A 21,792-nucleotide genomic window follows, 5' to 3' on the forward strand; every position below is an offset into this window, starting at 1 on the left:
AAGCTTAGGTAGTGAATTGTTTAAATGCAATAATTGGATGTCAGATGCTGAGGGAGGGTCACCGACTGTGGAAGGAAGCGGGGGGGGGGGGGGGGTGAGGCTCCTGACCGCCTGCTGGAATAAACTGTTCTTGAGCCTGCTGGTTCTAGCACAGAGACATCGCAGTCTCCTCCCCGACGGCAGCAGGTCGAAGAGGCAGTGAGATAGGTGGGTGGGGTCACCTGTGATCCGGATGGCTTTGCAGGTCAGACGAGAGTTGGAAATGGCCGCGAGTGGGGGAAGACACACACCAATGATCATCTGAGCTGCTCTCACAATGCACTGCAGACTCTTTCGGCAGGACACGGTGCAATCGCCGCACCACACGGTGGTGATGCAGCTGGTCAAGGTGTCTTCCCCCCCCCCATGGTGCCTCTATCGAATGTCTGCATCATGGGTGGGGCGGGGCTCTTGCTCTACTCGGTTTGCGGAGGAAGCACAAGGATCAAGCATTATGGCGTATTCTACACACACGATTTCCTGTCTTGCTGGAATCTGTTTTTCATGGGCTATGTCTCATTTAAATCCCGCTGGGATTGTAGGTGGGGTGTGCCCCTTTGCAATTGGCTCCTGCACGGGAAAGTAAGTGTGAAGTATGAATTGGCCTTTATACTCGTCCCGGGTAACCAAGACGCACACACCAGACTGAGCATTATGTCATTATATATTGTGGACCAGTCCACCAATCGGCTAAAATTGAAAGCTAATATAAATTACATAGCGAGAGAAAATCCACAGGATTTGTGGGTGCCGAACAGTACATTCAAGTAACACGTTGCGATTTTTTATTGCATTTGCATTCGTTTAAAAAAAAAAGGGAAATGATTCGAGATACAGGTACAAGTGCCTCGTGTTGAGTGTGGCCAAAGAACGAATAAAAGTCATATCTCGAGGCAGCATTGCGCTTGGTGTGAAGAGTTTCAGAAACCGTTTAAAGCCGTTTGAGTGAAAAGTTTCGACACACCCTTTCAATTAACAGCCCGAGAAAGGGAATGAAAACGGACTATGTAAGCGTCTCACACGACAAGCAAGAACGCTGATTATAGAGTATAGTTTCCATCTAAACTTCAATCGGAAAAAAATTGCGGTTGTGGTCCTGATATTCGAAAAAAATCTTGGGAGTTGTGTTCAAATGGGTGTGTAGTGTAGAGGCATGAGCAAAGTATTTGCTTTAACTCCCTCCCACCTCTTCTTTCTTCATCTCCCTCCCATCTCCTCCTGCCGGGCGTTGCCCGTCTGACTATATATACTCGGATAAAATCCTCTTGAACTCCCGCTTTTCTCTCAAACCCATTTTGCTCACTCAGCCTCCTCGTCTGGTAAGTCGCCGCTTCTTCAATTTGACACTTTTTTGGGCAGGTTGCGCTCATTTTACGCTTGCATCGTGCTACACCAGAAACTATAGTTCAAGGAAGATGGGAAAAGACACATTCGCGAAGGTTTAAAACGTCACCTGTATGGATTCGAGTGAATCATTTGGCTGGGGTTTTTTTTGTTGTTGTTTTTTTTAGCCGTTCATTCTCAGTTTTACGCCAAAGGTCGCATGTTGGACACTGGGCGTGTCATTGGGTGGTCTGCGGTTTGGGACACTGCACTTCTCCCAAGCGACAAGTCGTTGCTGCAGACCTTCTGCTTCCTGTCCTTTTGTGAGACGTGATTCCATTATAGTCCTTTGGGGTTTTTTTAACGACTTTTTTGTCTTGCTGCAATCCAGTCGGAAAAAGGCGGATGTAGAGCACAGGGCAGCAGCCGTGAGATAAGGATGTCCGTTTTTTCCGGAACATTTGTTCTAATATTAAAAGAATTTGCTCCGAGTGCCAATGAAAGCAACACCCGTGTCCTCCCACAGAGCTTCACTGTTTGGTTTGGCTGCGGATGATATAATGAACTGTTTGTCTTTAAGGGACCCTTTAAATAAACAAAGCTTATGCTATCATACTGTCATATATTATTTTTATTTCTTATATATATATATACTGTGTATATATATATATATATATATATATATACAGGTATATATATATATACTGTGTTTATTATTGTTACAATGGTCATATTTTTGTTAATGTACCGAATAAAATATATGGTAGTTAATTATTAATAAAATATATTCATTTGATTTAATTTAAAACTAATATTTGAATAACAAATAATACACAAATAATAGGAGATGAAGCAGAGTATTATCTAAGACGCACAGTCTATATACAAATCCTGATATTGTCACTGTCCAATGTGACACTGAATGACAATTGTGATTTTTAAATTCATCATAAATCTATCAGCAATATCACATCGTGAACTGCTCTGCCAGGACCACTCCTCATAATATCCCTTGCGTATTCACAGCGCCCACCTATCTCTGCAACCATGAGTGACTTGGAGAAATGCATGGAGAACCTCATTGTCATTTTCCACCGCTACGCCAAAGACGACGGCGATGGCAGGACGCTAAGCAAAAAAGAACTGAAAAAACTACTGGAGGTAGAGCTACCCACCTTCCTCAAGGTGAGAACATGTTCTCTCGATGTAATGGTGCGAGTCACTTGCAAAATGAATCATACTGGATATTAGTAGCTACTGTCATTTGAAAGTCATTACCATAACTGTATATTATAATACGGTTGTGCATTTGATTTGTAAATGTGAGTGTGACTAGTTGTTTGTTGGTGTGTGCCCTGCAATTGACTGCAGGCAACAAGTTGGGTTGAGTCCAGCTCTCCCACAACCCTTATGAGGACAATTGATAGAAAGTGGATGGACGAATGGAGACAGACGGCTTTTCATCAACCAGAAATGCTCAAACAGCATATCACAATTAAAAATAACCTGAACATGTCTATTTTTCTATAAACCAGTGTCCTTTTTCCACAATATCTAAAATGAAGTATTTGATTTTTAGAGCTTCATGGAATGTGATGAAAAGTTAACCCCGCCCATTGCTTGTTATTGCAGACTCAAAAGAACCCCAAAACAGTGGATTGCATCTTGCAGGACCTGGACCTGAACAAAGACGACAAGTTAGACTTTGAAGAGTTTCTCCCACTGGTCGCGGGCCTCTCCTTGGCGTGTGAGAAGTGCTACGTGCTTCACCAAAAGAAGGGCAAACAATAAAGGCAATGGACACTTCAGTTCTGAGAGTCTGTAGTGTTCCATGAGTATAAACCTTTGACTGAATATCACTTTGTCTGCATGATTATTCACACCATGAAAGGATGTTATTGTCTTTGTATTCGCCATGATTTGAACATATGGAAACATTTTAGTCCAAAGATGTCCACCCAGTTCTTCCTGTCTCTGAAAAAGTGTGATTGATAAGCATGAAGTTGAGAAATAGCAGGTGGCCCAAAAATGTTTTGGCAGTGCGATCTTCTCACCCCCGTGTACTAAAGCCACAAAGCTAACAAATGCTCAAACTAATTGTCCATGTATGTGTGTCATGAAAAAACTTTCACGGCTGAATTAAAATGTTCACGAGTTTTCTTCTTTTTCTTAAAGAAATTAGTAGATGGCCAGTTGTTGCTACGCAGAGTTTCACGGGGGTCCAAAAATGTGTGCATACAAGCCAAAAAAAACCCGAAAGCTGTAAGCAGCCATGAACCAACCCTGAAACACATTTTTCATGACATAACTTCAAAAGTTTTCGCTTTTGACACCATGTTCTGTCCAGATTTAAGGAAAAACGCTCCACAATTTCACTCGGTCAAGTTGCCTTGATTCAACCTTTGCAGATTACAGACAGCATTCTAAAGCAGCACGATCGACTGGAGCCGGTGAGAAAATTTCAAGACTTGCCCCTTTAATAGATGCAAACTCCTCCCACTTCAATATTTAACAGCGCCTGCAGGATGACTCAGCATCTGGCACGGAGGTTTGCAAGTGGTTTATATCACGCCCTTAGAACACAGGATCGTTGTATCTGAGGAATTCCAAGTTTCTGATACATTGCCATGACAACGCTGCGTTGAGTACACACTGTCTGCACTGATGTTAGCCCACACTAGAATCCAGTCATTTCAAATGGATGACATTACTTGGGAGTGCCAAATCCCAACTAAAGGCAAGTTATTTATCATTATGACAACAGCGCTACACAGAATTTAAGGTTGGCATGGTAACTTAAAGCATATGCTTACAATCAGGCATGGAATCATAAATGTTCATTCTGGAATGTCTCCTTCCTCAAAGGACATGTGCTGTTGTCAGTGGTGTTCCGTCAGGGCCAGCGAGGCCTTCTCTGCTCGCCTAAACATTCTCAGAAAAGTAAATTAAATTTACTTTTCTGAGAATAACAAATTTAATTGATGTAATTTTATTTTCATAAATATGTAAACAAAAGTATTCTCTGTATTCTTTACGTCATATTATTTCCACTTAGTCGAGTGCCTTTCGATGTTATTTTAAAGAACATTGAAAGCCACTCGATAAATAACTTATTTATTATGGTAGAGTTTTTAACCAATCATATTTCAGATAGCTCGTGTTGCCAGGTAAACTAAACTTGCTCGGGGCCTTCAGATGAAACAAAGCAGGCCCCTGTGCACTGTAAATGAACGGGCACAGTCAGCTTGCAATAGCCAATTAGATCACGAGTCTGCGTACCAGGGCCAGCTAGAAGGGTTTACGTCGACACTGGACGTGCGCGTTCGGTGATTGGATTAGCGCCTGCTAGAGGGAACTGTTGCTGCATTTTGACCCAGAATGGCCGAAGGAGAAGACGTTGATCTGGTTGCAGGACTACTTTCCACACAATTTTCAAGACGGACCTTCCACTGGATTTACCAATTTAAGTTGTTTTACCAAGGCAGCAAGAAAACATCAGAGCACGGCTGGGCACTTACAAGCTACGGTGCGTTTAAAAACGTTTGGGGACACTCGCGTAGATCTGCAGCTCAGTGAACAGGCACTACATTGGTGAGTAAATGAATTTTATTTTACATTTCTTGTTATTTTATTTCGTTTGTATTAATGCTAACGAAATAAAATGACAAAGATACAAAAATGTATCAAATAAATCAGCTCACCTTCAATTTATAATGGTGCATTGTAGTCAGCTTCGTGCACTAAAATTAGTTCAATCTCAGCTGCTCAACATTTTCAGTTATTTGCTGTTGTATAGCCTATTCTCAAAATGCGAATGATCTGTTAATTTTATTTTCAAAGAATGGTTTGATTTGTTATTGTGTGGTTGGTGTCTTATATGAAACTGCGATATTGCGCAATTTATTGGACAGACTTGTTTATGATCACACAGCGTAATTTGGGTGGCATTTTATTGAGTATTTTTTGAATCTTTTTATTTTTGACAATATTTGTAAATTTAGTTTCCTGCTCTTAGTTGTGAATGCATACTTGATGGTTTTAAATGCTCCTGAAATTAAGTGCTGCCTGACGAGCCTAAATTGTGTTAATGTATGTGACGTCACTGAAGGCCTAAGGTTGAAATGCACGGCCCGCCACAGCCTGTTGTGCTAAAGCCAACCTACACAGGTGGGTGTTAACATGCTAACAGTGCTAACATATGAAATGATAGCAACCTTAGTTTGAATAAACTGATGTAATGGATTTGGATTTTACTCGGTAGTCTGGTTGTATTTCTAATAAGAACAGCTGAAATATTAATATGTTACCATTTACTATGAAAACCTATAGCATAAATAGCAATATGCAAACCCGAGTCCAAAACGGGCCAAAGCTTATCATTAAAGATTTCCAAAGAGGATTGCTAAAATGCTAACAGGTGGTATGCAAAAGTTCATGTATTTTTCAAACGCTTGCTGAAGGGAGCTGGTAAGCAAAAACTAAGCACTAGGTGGCAGCATCGATCAAGTCAAACATTTTCTTACAATATGTTCTATGCATGCCTACTAGTCTTCACAAGGCATTCTGATTAATATTGCGTTTGTGAAATATGAATTAAGCAGCAAAATGCACCCCTTTAAAACCTGTTTGTTTATTTTTATTGAAACAATTCGACATGCGTGTTTGGCTTTCTGTCTTTTATTGCTCATATTGATAAACAATCAGCCTCACGTCATCTTCTCTTTTGTTATGTTGTGTAATCTTAACTCGATCATGTCATAATTGAACACTAAATTGTCCGTTGGCGTGATTTTGTTTGTGCGCGTGCGTGTGCGTGTACGTGTGCGTGTGCGGTAGGTGTGCGCGTCCTTGTGCGCGTGCGTGTGTGTGGTTATTTGTATAATATGTGTGCTCCGATTGGCTGGTAACCAGTTCCGGGGTGTGTCGCGTCAACTTCCGGAAGTCAACTGGGATTGGCTCCAGCACTTGACGATCATGTGGTTCTTTGAAAACGACGGTAATAGCCCCGTTTCCAAAATGCAACGTGTGCCGCAATACATTTAATTCATGAAGCTAGAAGGACTTTAATCCTTGTCATATGTGTGGTTGTGTTACTAGTAGTTTAATGTGTTATATTTAAGTGCTCAATTTTCTTTGATATGTCTCTGGATTCAGGACAGATTAATTTTATTTTGGGTGTCATTCATGTCATGAGCTCACTTTTCAGGATTATGAAACACAATACAAAGTGAATACAGAAAGGAAGAATACAATGCAGTGAAGTGGTGTAAAACACAGAGATCGAAATGATACAAAGATTTAATGAAATGAACAAAAAATATTTATAACCAAAGCAATTAGAAAGGAAAAGTAGGCTCAATAATGGGATGGATAACCGGCATTGAGACAAGACTGCTCGCTTGCAGGCACAAAAGCTAATCGTGAAAACTTGCTCTCATCTCCTTTCCGGAAAGGGGATGAGAGGAAAGTCTTGTGTATTTTCCATGTCATTTCATCACAATCAAATCATGAATAATAATCAGGAAGCTATAAATAGGCGGGTTTCTCTTGAGTGTGACACCATCGCACGCTGGCATTGCTGAAGAACACAAGAACTCACTTCACCTAAATATACCGTGAGTATTACGGGGACTTGATAATCAAACGAGAGTTTTAGTGGCTAAGAGTATACAAACAGTTTCAAAGTTTCACTTAAAAATTCTGGAGGGTCTGTAGGTGGCAAGGAAGATCATTTTAGTTCAGGAAAAAAGACGACGACAATTATTAGTGTCAGATTTCATAAATCAGCCCTTGACATGGAACAAATTGAAACAATTGCTATTAGCGACTGTATTGTTTTTATTCATCAGCTGTTTTGAAAAGAACCTTTTGCAAAGTGTTTTCCAATTTATGTCGCAGCTTTTTATTCTGCTGCTCTCGCCTCTACACAAACTTGATTTTCAAGTTTTTTAATTGTGGTTTCAAACATCCCATGAACAAACTGGCAAAACAAGTTGTCACACATTCCTCTGTGTATTCAAGGGCGCTACCTGTATACTGTATATTTTTTTCCTGAAGAGGATAAAAATAACATGGTGGAATACAATGTTGGGGACACATAAATTATCCATCCATCTATTTTCCAATCCATTTATCTTTATGAGGGGCTGCGTGCTGCAGCCTATCCCAGCTGCCTTCGGGCAGTCGGCGGGGGACACCCTGAACTGGTTGCCAGACAATCACAGTGCACTCATTGACAAACAGCCATTCACAGTCACATTCACACCTAGGGACATATTCGTGTGTTCCATTACCCTGCCGTGCATGTTTTTGGAATGTGGGAGGAAACCGGAGAACACTCAAGTAGGCACGGGGAGAACATGCAGACTCCACACATGCAGGCCTCAGCCAGAATCGAACTCTGCACCTCCGTACCGTGAGGCGGATGTGCGAACCAGTCGTGCACCGTGCCGCCTCACATCAATTATATAAAGGATAAATGAAAAGCCCAGTTTCCATCAATAAATATGTATCTTTGGCGACACTTTAAAGTCCCTGTAAAGTCAGAAGTCCAAACACTGCAGAGAAGAGTGCAGTTAACAACTGTGACAAATTGGAATGATTAAAACAGTTGCCACATATCTAAAAGTGGCTTTAAAATGAGAAAGAAAAGAAAAATCCTGCTCCTGTTTCCACTCTCAAGTGCCATGGGTGTGTCGGCTGAATGCGCTGAAACCACCCAACTGTCACCTGTCAATCATGCCACGACGACGACATGCATATGCTACTTCAATTAGCATCTTCCACAATATGTATTGTATTGTATCCCTCAACCTAACTCAAACCCTTGACAATTTGTTTAGTTAAACCAAACCAATAACTAAAGTGCATTTCTATTTATTTACTTTTAAGTTGAAACCATTACTCTGAAACTAAATTCACCTTGGCGATATGTTGAAAAAACAAACAAACATCTGCCTCCGGCGGCTCCCAAAATGTTCATTACGACACAAAAATCATTTTACAGGCATTAGTTTGTGTTCCTGTTAGAAGGAAGCCCACAATCTATGAATCATAGAAAGCATTTTGTTTACTTTCGAGAAAATTGTCTGTGCAAGGTTTTCAACAGCCCCTTTCTGCAATCATTCACAACCTCCTGTTGCCATTCCCTTTCCAATAACCCATGAACCCCAGCCTTAACTTTTTTAGCAACTCTAAATCTCACCCAAACCCCTTAACCACGTAACCATTATCTTAACACCAACCCAAATCCTCGATCTAAACCTTCCGTAGCCCTAACAACTTAATCCTAACCCCTTAACACGAACCACATGGACATTTTCAAACAATCCCCATATCAACAAATTCATCTCAACTTGTATTTTTATTATTTATGAAAGAAATGTCTGTCCTGTTTTTATACAACAAAATTACCAGGAACATACATTTCACACAACCCAAGTAGCCATGGCCAAAATCCACCAGAGCATCCAAGGAGTGTTGGACTTCTTCGATCAGTATAAGGGTGAGGATGGTGTTTTGGACAAGAAGGAATTTAGAGCAATCATCGAAAAAGAGTGCAAGGTACATTAGCGACAACACAGCAAGTATATTCCCATTTTTTAAAACTTTTTTTTTCTTAAAAAGGCCACTTTGTGCTCCACGGGGGAACGTTGATGAAAGCGTTCTGGAGAAGCTCTTTGACAAGTTGGACCAGAATAAAGACGGCAAGCTCGACATGGAAGAGTACAGCGGCGTCATATGTCTAATGATCAGAGCTTCCTGTTATGGAAGAATGCATTAGGCTTCGGTGGAGGGGCTGGCAGGGGCTCTTGCAAGTAACGGCTCACAATCATCGCTTTTCTTTTGCCCACCAAATTTGACTGGCATCATTCTCAGATAAGCAAGAGAAATCTGTCCCATTGTTTGTTTTGTTTCTCTTGATCTTGGCCAGGCAATAAAAAGCCATGAAGATTGATCATGTAATTCTGTCTTTTAGTTTATTATCATCGATGCTGTACAAATGAACACCTGACCACGTTCTTTCCATTTTTGACCAGATCGTTCCAGAAACAAACGTCAGATGCTTTTATTTTCTCATACAATATCATGTTATCTTTTGCCATCGCAGATAAATACTATAGTCCCAGTATGTTATACCACCGAACCATGCCGTGTCAACTCATATTATAAGATAAGATAAGATATCCTTTATTTGTCCCACACTGGGGAAATTTACAGCCTCCAGCAGCAAGAATGTAGGCAGAAAGAAGAAGAAAAAACAAACAAACACCGTCCAATTAAGTGCAATATAAATACAAAATGGATAAATCGCAGTGCTATTTACAGTTGTTTTTTACAGTTGTTTTCCACATCATTATTGACCGACGGCAGTGTTTCCTGACCTTTATTGAGACAAGGCACAATATTTTCCATTTGAGAAATAGCGTGGTACATCACCAGACAAAAAGTGTGTCAAAATCTTCCTGGAAACTGCAGGTGAATACACTGGTTAATTCTCTACCATCTGCCATTTGGTGGAATTTAGTTCTACCAATCACTACACATCATAAAAGATACATTATTTGAAGTCAATAAATACAAATTTTTGGACCAATTCGGTGATATTGGATCATCTTATGACACACTAATGTGCCACAGCACTTGACAATAGAGTAGTTTTATCAATGGTTTGTCATATTGTGTCACATGACAGTGTTACAGGACGGTAAGCACACACAAATATTATGTTTGCTTTCATGGAGGACTAATGAAATCCAAAAAAAATTCACAATTCATAGAAAATAGGTGGTTGGACTTTTGAAAGTTATATTGAGAAAAAGTGTTGTTACATAATACTTAGGATTCACCAAGCATCTTTTAACATAGGTGTGGCAAGTAAACAACGATCCTTTTTTTTTTTTTTTAAGTTGGAAGTCTAAGTACACCTCCAACATAATCACCTGGAGAAACTCCCTTTGTGTTCAACCGTGCTCACACATACAAGTGGTTTCTTTGTCAAACTGGATATAGCACATGTATTTGAGGCAACACCAGAACGGTAAAACCAGTCTAGGTGGAGTCTGCAACATTTTACTTAGATCACATTTGAGTTTGTGTGTGTCATTAAATGAATTAGCCGAACTATATAAGACGATGCATCTCACATGAGCCCATTGAACATCTCTGGAAAATCACACAAGATCACTTCTTTGCCGCTGAACAAATTGTAAGTGCTAAACGAATTTGTGCGATGACATTTGGAGTATGCTGGATGCATGTGTTTGTAATCGTGGGTGATATTCGAATCAATTGTATTTTTTTTAAAAAAGAGAAAAAAAAATTAAAGGAACCTATTTTTCCCCAAGCTGAGTCGCCATGGGCCGCCTGGATGAAGTAATTATAAAGATGACGAGCCTCTTTGAGGAATACAACACTGACGGCGACAAGTATTTGAACTCGGAGGAGACGAAAGTCTTGCTTGAGAAGGAAGTCGACGTCAACAACTTTCAAGTGAGCCAACACAGTGAACGCATTCGGAAGCACGGGACTCGATGACGGATGCGTGCAATATCGCCTGTAACTTAACGTTCTCTTGATTTCTGTTTTGACAGGGGAACCTCACGATGGACATTGTCAAGGAGAGCTTGAAACAGTTGAACAGTGACCAAGAGACCGAGCTCAGACTCCTTGACTTTGGCAGAGCTTTGACTCAACTGGCGATTGTGTACCACCGCAACAAAAAGAGGGGACAATAAGTTAAAAAAGTAATAATAATAATAATAGAGTCAAATGATGATTAAATGAAAAATGGCAACATGCTATTATAATTGACTGCAAAGGAATTGTTTCATTTGGGTCCATTAAAATATGTGGGTCCATTACAAAGCTGCTGGTCTTTTGTTTTTCTGTATGATTTTTCTCAATACACATTTAACAAGCCATTGAGGGTCCATCCATCCTTCCGTCCATCCATCCATTTTCCAATCCGCTTATCCTCACGAGGGTCGCGGAGCGTGCTGGTGCCTATCCCGGCTGTCTTTGGGCGGTAGGCGGGGGAAAACCCTGAACTGATGGCCTGCCAACCGCAGGACACACGTCAACAAACAACTATTCACCCTCGCAATCACACCTAGGGACAATTTAAAGTGTTCCATTCACCTGCTCTGCACGCTTTTGCACCTGGAGAACATGCGAACTCCACGCAGGAAGGTCAGAGCCGGAATGGAACCCTGCACTGCACTGTGAGGCCGACGTGTGAACCAGTCGATCGCCGTGCCACCGCCTTTGAGGGTCTTGTCTCTTTATTGCAATGGCTCTCCATCTTTTTTTGACACGCCCAATGAAAAAAACTGCAACATTATTAGGAGTAGCAGCCAATCAGAATCAGAATCATCTTTATTGGCCAAGTATGTAGAACACACAAGGAATTTGTCTCCGGTATAACACGCTGCATCAGTATCATCGTAAACAACAAATCATTGAACCATTTTAGAGTAACCAGTGGCAGTATTTGTAGTACAAGAAGAGTGACTACGTCAGTGACTGTTTAAGGAGTTAATGGCTAGAGGGAAGAAGCTGTTTAAGTGTCTACTGGATTTGGTGCGCATGGATCTGTAGCGTCTGCCTGAGGGGAGTAGCTGGAAAAGGTGGTGGGCAGGGTGCGGGGGATCCAGGAGGATTTTCCGTGCCCTTGTCTTGATTCTTGCAGTGTGCAAGTCCTCAAGAGTGGGTAGGGCGGTGCCAACGATTTTTTCCGCCGTCCTAACTGTCCGTTGAAGTCGGATTTTGTCCTTTTTTGTGGCGGCCCCAAACCAAACCGTGATGGAAGAACACAGGATTGATTCGATGACTGCCGTGTAGAACTGTCGTAGCACCTCCTGTGGCAGGCCATGCTTCCTCAGCAGCCTCAGGAAGTACATCCTCTGCCGGGCCCTTTTCAGGATGGAGATGGTGTTGACTTCCCACTTCATGTCCTGGGAGACTGTGATTCCCAGGAACTTGAAGGTCTCGACGGTTGACACAGGGCAGTTGGATAGTGTGAGGGGCAACTGTGGAGAAGAATGTTTCCTGAAGTCCACGATCATCTCTATAGTCTTGAGCGTGTTCAGCCCGAGGTTGTGTCGGCTGCACCAGAGCGCCAGCTGCTCCACTTGTTGGCGGTACGCAGACTCGTCGCCGTCTTTGATGAGACCGATGACCGTGGTGTCGTCTGCGAACTTTATGAGTTTGACAGCTGGATCTGTTGAGGTGCAATCGTTTGTGTAGAGAGAGAAGAGCAGTGGAGAGAGGACACATCCCTGTGGGGCTCCAGTGCTGGTGGTGCGTATTGATGATGTTGTTGCTCCCAGTCTCACCTGTTGTGTCCGTCCCGTCAGGAAGCTGAGGATCCACTGGCAGATCGTAGGGGACACACCGAGGTGGAGAAGTTTGGGGGTGAGGAGTTCCGGGATGATGGTGTTGAACGCAGAGCTGAAATCCACAAACAGAATCCTTGCGTAGGTCTCTGTGCTGTCGAGGTGCTCGAGGATGTAGTGCAGACCTGTGTTGACTGCGTCTTCCACAGACCTGTTTGCCCGGTAGGCAAACTGGAGAGGGTCCAGCAGGGGTCCGGTGACGTTCTTTAGGTGGTTCAGGCGTTCAAAGGACTTCATGACCACAGACGTCAGGGCGACAGGCCTATAGTCGTTCAGTTCCGATGTTGCCGATTTCTTGGGAACTGGGATGATGGTAGACTGTTTGAAGCAGGATGGGACCTCACATAGCTCCAGGGATCTGTTGAAGATTTGTGTGAAGACCGGAGCCAGCTGGTCAGCGCAGACTTTCAGGCAGGAGGGGGACACTTTGTCGGGCCCCGCAGCTTTCTTGATCTTCTGCTGCTTGAAGAGCCGTCTCACATCCTGTTCGTGGATCTGTAGTGGAGAAAAAGAGGGTGGGGGGGGGGGGGGGGGTAGGTAGAGTGGTTTCTGGTAGAGGTGGGTGTGTGTGGGAAATAGGGGTGACCTTTTCAAATTGGCAGAAAAACATGTTTAGTTCATTAGCAAGACCCTTATTGTTCACTGTTTGGGGGGGGGGGGGTGGCATTCTATAGTTAGTGATTGCTTTCAGGCCATTCCATACAGATGCAGAGTCGTTAGCAGAGAACTGGTTTTTCAGAGAACTGGTTCTTAGCGATGTTAATTTCCTTTGTCAATTGGTTTCGGGCGTGTTTGTACAGTGCCCGATCTCCACTTCTAAATGCGGCCTCTTTCTCTTTCCTGAGTTGCCTGAGTTTGGGAGTAAACCATGGCTTGTTATTGTTGAAGGAGCGGAAGGACTTCGTTGGTACACACATGTCCTCACAGAAACTGATGTATGATGTTACATCCATCCATCCATTTTCCGAACCGCTTGATCCTCACTAGGGTCGCGGGGGGTGCTGGAGCCTATCCCAGCCGTCTCTGGGCAGTAGGCGGGGGACACCCTGAATCAGTTGCCAGCCAATCGCAGGGCACACAGAGACGAACAACCATCCACGCCCACACTCACACCTAGGGACAATCTAGAGCGTCCAATCAACCTGCCATGCACGTTTTTGGAATGTGGGAGGAAACCGGAGCACCCGGAGAAAACCCACGCAGGCCCGGGGAGAACATGCAAACTCCACACAGGGAGGCCGGAGCTGGAATCGAACCCGGTACCTCTGCACTGTGAAGCCGACGTGCTAACCACTGGACTACCGGGCCGCCTATGATGTTACAGTGTCTGTGTATTCATCCAGTGTGCCCGTTGAAGTTTCAAAGACGCCCCAATCAGTGCAGTCTAAGCATTCTTGTAGAGCTAGCTTTGCTTCATCTGTCCATTTTTTCACAGTCTTAACAACCGGTTTAACACATTTGAGTTTCTGTCTGTATGTAGGTATTAAGTGGATTAAATTGTGGTCAGAAAGACCCAATGCTGCACGGGCGACCGATCGGTATGAATTTTTGATTGTTGTATAGCAGTGGTCTAGAATGTTGCCTTCTCTGGTGAAACAGTCGATGTGCTGCTTATATCTGGGAAGTTCACGGTTAAGATGTGCTCTATTAAAATCGCCCAAAATGATCAGGGGTGACTCTGGGTATTTTAGTTCGAGTTTGTTTACTTGTTCGGCTAGCGTTTGTATCGCCGTGTTAGCGTTAGCTTGTGGCGCAATGTAAACACTGACTAGTAAAAAGGAGGTGAACTCACGTGGCGAGTAGAATGGCTTGCAGTTTAAAGACAGCGACTCCAGGTCCGGGCTGCAGTGTGCGTCGAGCTTCGTGACATCAGTGCACCATTCTTTGTTGATATAGAAGCAAATCATCTTTACTTTTCCGTTAGAGTCATTTTTTTGTGTGCAAATAACAAAAAATAAACTTTCATGTCACCTCTGCATCAGGTTTAGTGGCGCGTCATTTCTCTCAATGACTATGCATTTTATAATTGCGCTGTCGCTCGAGGCCATGTCAACCACAGTGAACTTGGTCGTGATTCGTCCTTCCTTCTGTTCCTCTACTAAATGCTAAAAAGTGAAAAGTGTAATGGCCCGAAATGGAAAAACACGTTTTGACTGACCTTCCCCGAAGACCGGTCTGCCAAGTGTGACTCAACCAGGAGCGAACTGTAGACAGTCACGCTCTCCAGGTTATTAGAACACGCCACCTCCATTAACATGACACGGTCAGACCCGAGAGGGAGTTACAGTAAATAATAATAAAATGGCAAAATTACAGTATTTTAGTAGGGGATTCCAAGCTGTTTGTCATACATACGGTACATGTACCTCACAGCTGAAGAGCCAAGGCTTCGGGAAAACAACCAATTATTTCTTATACCACATGCATTTAATTCATTTATTTCTATGCTCAGAAATAATCATCTTATGAGGCTTTCAGCCCACAACCATTGATTGGGACATTTAAATAATGCATGGAATTCACTGAGCATCTTTTAACACAAATGAGGCAAATACACAGTGTTGGGGGAAGAGTGGCCTCCTCTTCCCCGCATGTTCGTTGAATTTCGGACGAGGAGAATGTTGGTAAACCAAATAAAGGCTGGAGGCGATGAACAGTTCCTTCGAAGGGTTTACTTTATCTTTCTGCCGTTTACGAATCGATTCGGGCTCCTGAGGGGTCCAGATTTGAATCAGGAAGCGTAAAAGAAACACATTCATGAGATTATATAGAGACAATATGATAATGAGAGGCGGGGAGGTACGCCTCTCATGCAAATCCCTGAAACAAAGAAAGTAACATGTCATCTGACCCGGTGTGGCTGGAAGAAGTTGGGAGCGGTGAGGTGAGACCAGACCACCACTACCCACCACACCATTTGGTGTGATGGCAGGAACACAGATACTTGAGATAACAGTTCCTCTTTTGATGTTAAACATGTCCTGTGGAGGGGGGCCCTAAAGTGGTGGGGGTCGAGGGGCACTAAAGGTGATTGTAAAAAACGGTGAGCAGGAAATACCTTCGACAGCATTCTACATTGTTTCTTTCAAGTGTCTGAACAAACACAACTAACAGAGAGCAATAACACCTTAACCATCAAACCTAACTAAGAAGAGAGGGATAATACAAGAGTATTCCAATTCTAGGAGATGATTGTTACAAGGACGCCAAGCTACGCTGTGGGCATGGGAAGGTTAGACAGCATGACTAAATATGAGCAGAATACAGACTTCAACGGGCATCTGTCTTTTATTTTTTATTTTTTTTATTTACTTGACTGTAAGTACATTACACCTCAAACAATGAGTTGGTAAAACTCCCTTTGCGTTAAATAGTTTTGACATGTGCAAGTGGTTCCAATGGGTTTCCTTCGGATACCCCTTTTCCCTCATACATTCTGAAAACAAGGTTAATTGGGAACTAAACTGTTCCAAGGTGTGAGTGTTGATTGTTGTTTGTGTATTTGAGCCCTGGCAACCAGTTCAGGGAGTTCCTCTTACAGGCGCCAGCAGACACGTAACCGAATACAGATTGAATGAATGAAAGTGGTTTCACTGTCTAATTACATGGGCTTAGTCGAAAAGGTGAAACCGGTCTAGGTGGCGTAGAAAACATTTTATTTAAATTACATTATATCATGTGCGTGTGAGTGTGTGTTTGTGTTTGTGTGAGTGTGTGTGTCATTATAAGAAGTCCAAAATAAGATGATGCATCTTGCTTGAGTCTGTCACACACCTCTGGGGAGTCACACACGATCGCATCTTGTCTGCTGAACATACTGTAAGTGTTCAAGAAAGTTGCGTGATAGAGTTTGAGTGTGCTGGATGCGTGTTAGGCTGAACTGTAATCGTGCTCAAATTCTGTTGCTTTTGTTTGTTGTTGTTTTTCTTATTTGTTTGTTTTAAAGATAATGTCTCCTCTTCTTTCAATACTATTATAGGAATAAGACTTTTCACAAACCTCAGTAGCCATGGGCCGCCTGGATGAAATCGTTATAACGTTGTCAGACCTCTTTGATGAATACAACAATGACGACGACAAGAAAAAGCTGGACAAGGATGAGATTGGAGCCTTGCTTGAGAATGAAGTCAACATCAACAACTTTCAAGTGAGGGACTTTAGGCAACACAGTGAACACATTCACAGCATAGGACAAAGTTCTGAGCGTGTGCAGTATTTCCTGTGCCTTAACGTTTTGATTTTGGGTTTGACAGGGGAAACTCACGATGGAGATTATCACAAAGATGTTGAAGCAGATGGACAAGAACAAAGATGACGAGCTCAAACTCAAAGAATTTGGGAGCGCTGTGACTCAGCTGGCAATTTTGTACTACCGCAAGAATAAGCCAGGGGCAGAAGTTTAAAAAAAAAATACAGTGATAATCATATAAAATATGGTATTATACTGGTAGAATGAACGACAAAGACATTCTTTAATTTGGGTCCATTACAAAGTTGCTGGTGTATTTTTCTGCATTGTTCTTTTCATGACGGGAAGTAAATAAAAAAATAATAGAGTTTCAGGGTCCTGTCTCTTTATTGAAGTGGTTCTCAAGCTTTTTTTTTTTCGACATGCCCCTTTGAGAAGATGAAAATGATTTATAATCCCTCAATACCAAATGTGGTACATGCTATGTACGGTACATAATGTACCGTATACATACCTGTCAACTCATACGGTTTAGCCATAGTTCATACGGATTTTGTGGTGAATCTTACGTATATGGCCGTATCGCACAAATCATACGGATTCTGAAAATGTCCGGGGGTTTTTTCACCAACTCCAAATGATTTGGAGTTGGTGAAAAAAGTAACGCAGGAATACAACTCTGAACACATTAATGCCACTAAGTAGAATGATGATTAGACATTAATAATAATAATAATACATTTTATTTATAAGCGCCTTTCAAGACACCCAAGGACACTTTAACCAGACATTGTATTATGGAGATCTACAATAAATATCATTGAAAATTTCGTGGGGTTTTTTCTGCCGTTATTTTGACATTTAAAATGCTTTTGTGTGTTATAAGGATTTTTTGCTCTTTATAAGGATTTTTTTGGTAGTTTATACAGGTTGGCGCTCCGAAAAGTTGACAGGTATGCGTATATGTTTACAACAAATATATGCAGGATTAGCAAAAATAAAGAGACCAGATTTAACAATGGTCCTATTTAAGAGCTGAATCACACAATTTATGAATAGATTAAGTAGTATTTTGATCAACGTTACATCTCAAAATGTTTCATATTTTACATGCCAGTGCGAATTAGATAGCACCAACCAAATCGGAATGAGGCAGGGGTTCTTAATCTTTTTAGAGGTACCGAACCCAACCAGTTAATATGCACATTCACCGAACCCTTCATGAGTGGAAAAAAAAAAAATATATATATATATATATATATATACAGTATATATATTTCAAATTCAAGATATTAAAAAAACGCATTTATGAAACACAGAAAAAAGTAAATAAAATTTCAAGAGATAAGTACTGTATATATACAGTATATATGTTTTAATTGTACGACGTACTATCACGACAGTCACACGTTGACTACGGAGCGAAGTAGATTTCCCACAGCACTGATTGGACAAAAAATGTCATGTGATCATCTGCAGCCAGTGATGGCCAAGTGGGCGTGTCATTACTAATTAACATGTTGAGTCGTGTGTGTTTTACCCTGCATGGCAGAGGCTCCGTCGAACCCCTGAGACCGACTCGCCGAACCCCTGGGGTTCGATGGAACCCAGGTTAGGAGCCACTGCACTGAGGCATGTCATTAGCCTGCAAGGTAAAGACACAAGCCTGTTAACTAAGCTATATATTATTGGATATACAGTAGCACAATTTTATAAAATAGATATTGGATATACTTGCTATTAACTACCTGTTAGCCCAATGCTATGCTTGGGCTGGAAGACGGTCTGTCCATCTCACCAGCGTGTGTAAGATTTGCGGCTCATTTACTTTCCCTGTGACCTGCCCGTCACCTACACGACATCATTCGACCAGACATTTCTGATTTGTACCCACAAACTTGAAATCGTATTCACAGACTTGAATTTGTGTCCACTGTGTGTTTTCGTAGCGTTTTATTCACAAGACTGGGCACTGATAGGTTTTACATTCATACTCACATCAAAACAATTCTAACCCAAATCATTTTCATTGATAAGCACATGAAAACAATTCTGATGGAAAGAAATTGGATTCAGACTCACATAAAAACAATTGCAACCCACATATTTTTACTGTTACAAATATAAGTGGTTAGTCACGCATACATCTTATTGACAGCTTAATCCAATGGAAAAACAGTTGCGTACATGACAAAACAAACATAATCTCGCCTGTGACGCACATTCAGCACTGTACTTCTGAAGGACCAAAAAGGCTCAGAGGAACTAAACGCAAGATGTCAAAACTTTCTGTTACGTTTGAGTTGTTAATATCTTCGCTATGTAATGCTTTTTAATTAAGTCTACAAAAAATTAATTCTATACATCATTCTTTTAAAACATGGTATCACCTCATTTATATGGGCAGCCATTTTTAAGTCTTTTCAGTCAATTGAGAGTGCCGAGTCATGAGAATGAGACATGTATCAGCGCCTCCGGCTCAGGTTATTTGCAGTACGAACAGCACAAGACAAAAATGCTCGTTATTCAGCAACAAGCTGTACGTCCGGTAGAGCCACTTACGGAGCCAGCTTCGACTTGGCTGACTCGCAAGAGCTTGTCCTCTTATCATTCAAGTTGATATCCTAGTTTCTATTGACTGTGATCAGGTCAGACTCCAGTTGACAAAACAAGTCAAGACAGTGCCACTATACAGAATGGTAACACGCCATCACCTTGTAAGGCTTTTCTTTTGAAGTTGGCCCATGCAACACGTCAAGCATTGGCTTGACTTGTGTCCGTTTTGATTCGAGGTTGGCCTTAACCCAGGTTATATTGGCTAAATATGTTGCCATCAGAATCACCACCATGTCGAAAAAGGACGAAAGCGAATCTGAACACTTTCCGTATCTTTGATAGTGACAACCTGACACAGATGCAGTTCAACACGATCCACTTTTAACAAACCAGGTTTATTAAAAAGATGAGCTGAGTTTTGATTCGAACTGAAACATCCCAGGTATTCTTGGAAAAAATGTGTTTAAATCCCTTGAATATAAAATTGCTTATCTACAAAACAAAAACATTTGTACAACCTGTATAGGAGTGCCTTAACAGTCTTTCAAAAATGTTGCGTCTGCTCCAAATGCACTGCACACCTAATCATCAGTGAGATTAGTCATCAGGCTGTTGTGTTGACTGTATAAGAGGATTCCACCTCATTCGCACACTAGCCTTGCTGGAGAAGCAGACAACATCGCACTAACATACCGTAAGTACTGATGGAACTTCTGATATGAACTGTATGACTTGTCTACGAGTCTATCATTGAGACTATCAACATTATCCACATGATTTTATCTATCTTGTGCAACACTATGTGCATTAGTAACAACTTCTGGTTTGGTTTTTAGTCTTTTTGTAAACATGGTGAATATCCCGGACCCCTTGAGCTGAACTCTCGGCCATCCTAAATCAAGGCCTTTTTCTCTTGTTTCTCCAGAACCTTACCAGAAACAAATTTTTTTCCCTCCCAAAGCAGCCATGTTCAAACTGGAAGAGTGCATTCAAAAATTTGTGGATCTATTTGAAGAGTACGCCAGTGAGGATAACGATTGTTTGAGCAGGGATGAGTTTAAAGCGCTGGTAATCGATGAAATCAGTTCCCCTGACTATAAAGTAAGTGACAAATCAGCAAAATTATTCTCGGCAAAGAATGCGGTTATGTGGGTTTTTTTTGTTTTGGTTTTTTTTTTTTGTCAAGTGGCCCTGTTTGTATGTTCACAGGGAAAACTAGAGAAATGCGATATCGACGAGGTCTTTGACGAGCTGGATAAGAACGATGACGACCAGCTCAGCTTCCAGGAGTACATCATGTGCATGGTCAAAATGACAAAATGTCAACGCAGAAAGGCTGGAGGGAGGGGTCGCCGTAGAGGCGGTAAAGGTCGCAGGGGCAAAGGTGGTAAAGGAAGGGCCAGTGACGATGATGATGAAGACTGTAGGGGTGGCGGTGGTAAGGGTGGTAAGGGTGGCAGAGGCGGCAAGGGCGGCAAGGGCGGCAAGGGCGGCAGGGACTGTGATGATGAATGAAATGCTAAAAAGGTCGGTCATTTATTCGTGCTGTTTCTGTGTTTGCTTTTATCAATGAAAGTAAATTAAAACACTATATCTTCCTATTGGTGATCCTGTACATTTATTATTATTATTTTATAGTATACATACTGAATATTTTTGTAAAATTCCATCCAAAAAATTATGTGTGTGTGTTTCTTTAAGAAAAGAAAAAAAATCAATTGGAGCTGGGGGGGTATGATACAGGGGGCTTAGTAAGAAAAAAAAATATTTCACATTGTTTAGATGTTTACCAAAAAAATATATATACTGATTTATAGTGCATTCCATACACAGCGTAAATCAATATGCGTCACATACTTTAATTAAAAGTACATCATTTGAGGTGTGGGGTTTGAATCTTGGTTCTGAGCCTCCTGTGTGGAGTTTGCATGCTCTCCCTGTGCTTACCGGTACATGTTTTCTATAGGTCATGTCATGTCAGATCATGTCACAACACGTCACGTCACATCACGCCATGCCCAGTCAGGTGATTGTCATGTCATTTCTTGTCGGATCAGGTCATGTCATGTTCTGTTGTGGCAGTTGCCATGACAGCAAAAAGGCATTCGAGAAAGCTGTTAAAAGAATTGCCCTAAAGCAATAGTGGTATTTATTTTAGGATTACTTCCTTATTGAAAAAGGAGATGACTCAGTGAGGGCGTGGATGTGGGTGTGAATGGTTATTCTTCTCTATACGTTTCCTGCGACTGACTGGCGACCAATTCAGAGTGTAGTCTGCCTTTCCCCTGA

General features: G+C 41.8%; 2 protein-coding genes and 1 long non-coding RNA gene across 4 annotated transcripts; all 3 read left to right on the forward strand.

Annotated features, from left to right (window-relative positions):
- Nucleotides 1–1,196: 1,196 nt before the first annotated feature.
- Nucleotides 1,197–3,216, forward strand: LOC147203852 (protein S100-A1-like). The gene is made up of 3 exons (XM_086114458.1): nucleotides 1,197–1,358; nucleotides 2,389–2,547; nucleotides 2,995–3,216. The coding sequence occupies exons 2-3, from the start codon at nucleotides 2,410–2,412 to the stop codon at nucleotides 3,151–3,153; spliced, it is 297 nt and encodes a 98-aa protein (XP_085970584.1). The 5' UTR covers nucleotides 1,197–1,358; nucleotides 2,389–2,409; the 3' UTR covers nucleotides 3,154–3,216.
- Nucleotides 3,217–6,888: 3,672 nt separating this feature from the next.
- Nucleotides 6,889–11,229, forward strand: LOC147203853 (uncharacterized). Of its 2 annotated transcripts, none has more exons than XR_015101135.1 (3): nucleotides 6,889–6,977; nucleotides 10,710–10,854; nucleotides 10,956–11,229. It is a non-coding gene; the product is annotated as an uncharacterized LOC147203853 (long non-coding RNA). The 2 variants fall into 2 exon arrangements; XR_015101134.1 differs by lacking the exon at nucleotides 6,889–6,977 and adding an exon at nucleotides 10,337–10,570.
- A 5,202-nt stretch (nucleotides 11,230–16,431) lies between these two features.
- Nucleotides 16,432–21,104, forward strand: LOC147203854 (uncharacterized). The gene is made up of 6 exons (XM_086113439.1): nucleotides 16,432–16,577; nucleotides 16,738–16,905; nucleotides 17,012–17,155; nucleotides 20,340–20,355; nucleotides 20,429–20,604; nucleotides 20,713–21,104. The coding sequence occupies exons 2-6, from the start codon at nucleotides 16,768–16,770 to the stop codon at nucleotides 21,016–21,018; spliced, it is 780 nt and encodes a 259-aa protein (XP_085969565.1). The 5' UTR covers nucleotides 16,432–16,577; nucleotides 16,738–16,767; the 3' UTR covers nucleotides 21,019–21,104.
- The last annotated feature ends 688 nt before the right edge of the window (nucleotides 21,105–21,792 follow it).

Source organism: Hippocampus guttulatus, chromosome 6, assembly GCF_054856545.1.
Source record: "Hippocampus guttulatus isolate MCC_2025c chromosome 6, RoL_Hgut_1.0, whole genome shotgun sequence".
Taxonomy (NCBI): domain Eukaryota; kingdom Metazoa; phylum Chordata; class Actinopteri; order Syngnathiformes; family Syngnathidae; genus Hippocampus; species Hippocampus guttulatus.